This window comes from Penaeus monodon, chromosome 33 (genome assembly GCF_015228065.2).
Source record: "Penaeus monodon isolate SGIC_2016 chromosome 33, NSTDA_Pmon_1, whole genome shotgun sequence".
Taxonomy (NCBI): Eukaryota; Metazoa; Arthropoda; class Malacostraca; order Decapoda; family Penaeidae; genus Penaeus; species Penaeus monodon.
In genome coordinates this window covers 16,839,640-16,841,344 of record NC_051418.1, presented here as the reverse complement: position 1 = coordinate 16,841,344, position 1,705 = coordinate 16,839,640, and the positions used below count along the sequence as shown (strand labels likewise).

At 47.1% G+C, this 1,705-nt stretch overlaps 2 protein-coding genes across 3 annotated transcripts in view; one reads left to right on the top strand and one right to left on the bottom strand.

Moving 5' to 3' along the window:
• The window catches only part of LOC119594100, a 4,522-nt gene extending 3,080 nt beyond the window's left edge, over positions 1-1,442 (top strand). Inside the window, exons 2-3 of the mRNA XM_037943156.1 lie at positions 244-473; positions 631-1,442. Of these exons, the coding sequence (XP_037799084.1) occupies positions 244-473; positions 631-1,050 (650 nt within the window). The 3' untranslated portion in view covers positions 1,051-1,442. The remainder of the gene's footprint in view (positions 1-243; positions 474-630) is intronic.
• The window catches only part of LOC119594099 (beclin 1-associated autophagy-related key regulator-like), a gene marked incomplete in the record, with an annotated part of 38,408 nt that overhangs the window by 22,976 nt on the left and 13,727 nt on the right, over positions 1-1,705 (bottom strand).

Below are 1,705 nucleotides of genomic sequence, written 5' to 3'. Positions count from 1 at the left end.
AAAAAGTCTAATGTAATTAAATGCATACGGAACAGCGATTTGTTGCAATGCACATATTGCCCTTCTGAGATTCCATAAAAATACACAACTGAAACTAGATTCAATTATATACCGATAAAACCCACATATTCATAAGCTCTAACTTGTCAGACGACCCTCGGCAGATCACTCTATAAATTGTAATTCTCTTCAAAATGCTCTAAAACCCAAGGAAACTTTTCCATGTCGTCTTGACCATTGCAGTCGAGCCCGTGTGCGAGCAGCAGCCGTGCAGCGACCGGGAGGCGCTGGTGGAGGGCTCATGCCACTCGCTGACCGACGTTTCCCAGTGCCCGCCCCGCCAGCAGATGTTCATCAACGAGGCCGGCGAGGGCGAGTGCGACTGCCTTCCCGGCATGGTGTTTTTCGAGCAGACCAACAGCTGCTACACACCGTACACCCAGGGGCCGTGTCAGCCGGGGTACATCATCAGAGTAAGGACCAGATTACATTTTTTTGCGGGTTCCATTAACTAAGCTCTGTTGTAAAGTATATCAAATGTATTTAGAGACGCGGCTGGCCAAAATTACTACCAAGCATTAATAAAGAAACGCACTCACTAACTGAATTTTCCCATATGTTACTTGCTAGGTCCTGGACACACATGCAAGCGGCCGCGCCCAGTGCGTGCGGAACGCCTGCCCCTCTCCCAGCATGGTGCCGATGGACTCGCAATGCCACATACACACCACGAGGAGCGCGGGGACCTCGTGCTTCAGCATCAACACCCCCGGCCCCTGTGCAGAGGGCGAGCTTGTTATAGACAACGTTATCAACGAGCCTGTCTGTCTCCAGACGGAAACTCACAGCATCTTCAACCTACCCAACACCAAGGCTTGCCCCCGAGGCTCCATCCGCGACAGGCTGGGCCGGTGCCGCCGCGATAAGAGCCTGCAGTTCCATCGGTTGCCCCCCGTGGTGACCAGCCGCCCGGGTCCCCAGCCCGACAACGACGGCCTCTGCCCCACGGGGTATGAACTCCTAGGAGGCACATGCATTAGATTAGGTTAAGGCCACATCTCTCTCCCCCGGCGGCCACCGCGAAGCCAAAGACTGCTGCTGTCGAGGGAAGTCCCTTCCAGCCCACCCTCGGACACTCGTCTCTCACGCCCTTTCGTCTTGCTCTTGCCCTTGTCTCAAAATATTCCTACTGTACCTTTATATCATACATTCTCATTCAGAATTATTCAGACGCTTATCGACTGCTTTAGTTATTCAAGAGCCTCGTATTTCACTATGTGTGTTACAATGTTTTCTTTATTCCAAGGGCTCTGTGAAAGAACTTTTGCGATACCTATACAGAAAGTTTATTTTCTTTTATATTCTTCCAATAGGTTTACGATGTATTTCTTATTGTTAATGTATATACTGTTTCAGATTACAATAAATAGTAATAAAAAATCTAAATTTATTTTGTTCAACCTTCGCTTCAACAATAACCATATATCTAATTACTTGAAACATAAAATATACGAAAGAAACAACTAATTTGTCGAAGACAAAATACACACGCATTTTAAAAAACTCCAGAATCGATATGTGACTATCAAACCCTATGATGATATCACTTTGCATCCTGCATTTTTTATTCGAACACGTACAAAATTCTGCATCCAGGAGAAAACAGGAACCTGTAACTCTCTTGCAGGTCAATGACCATTAGCCA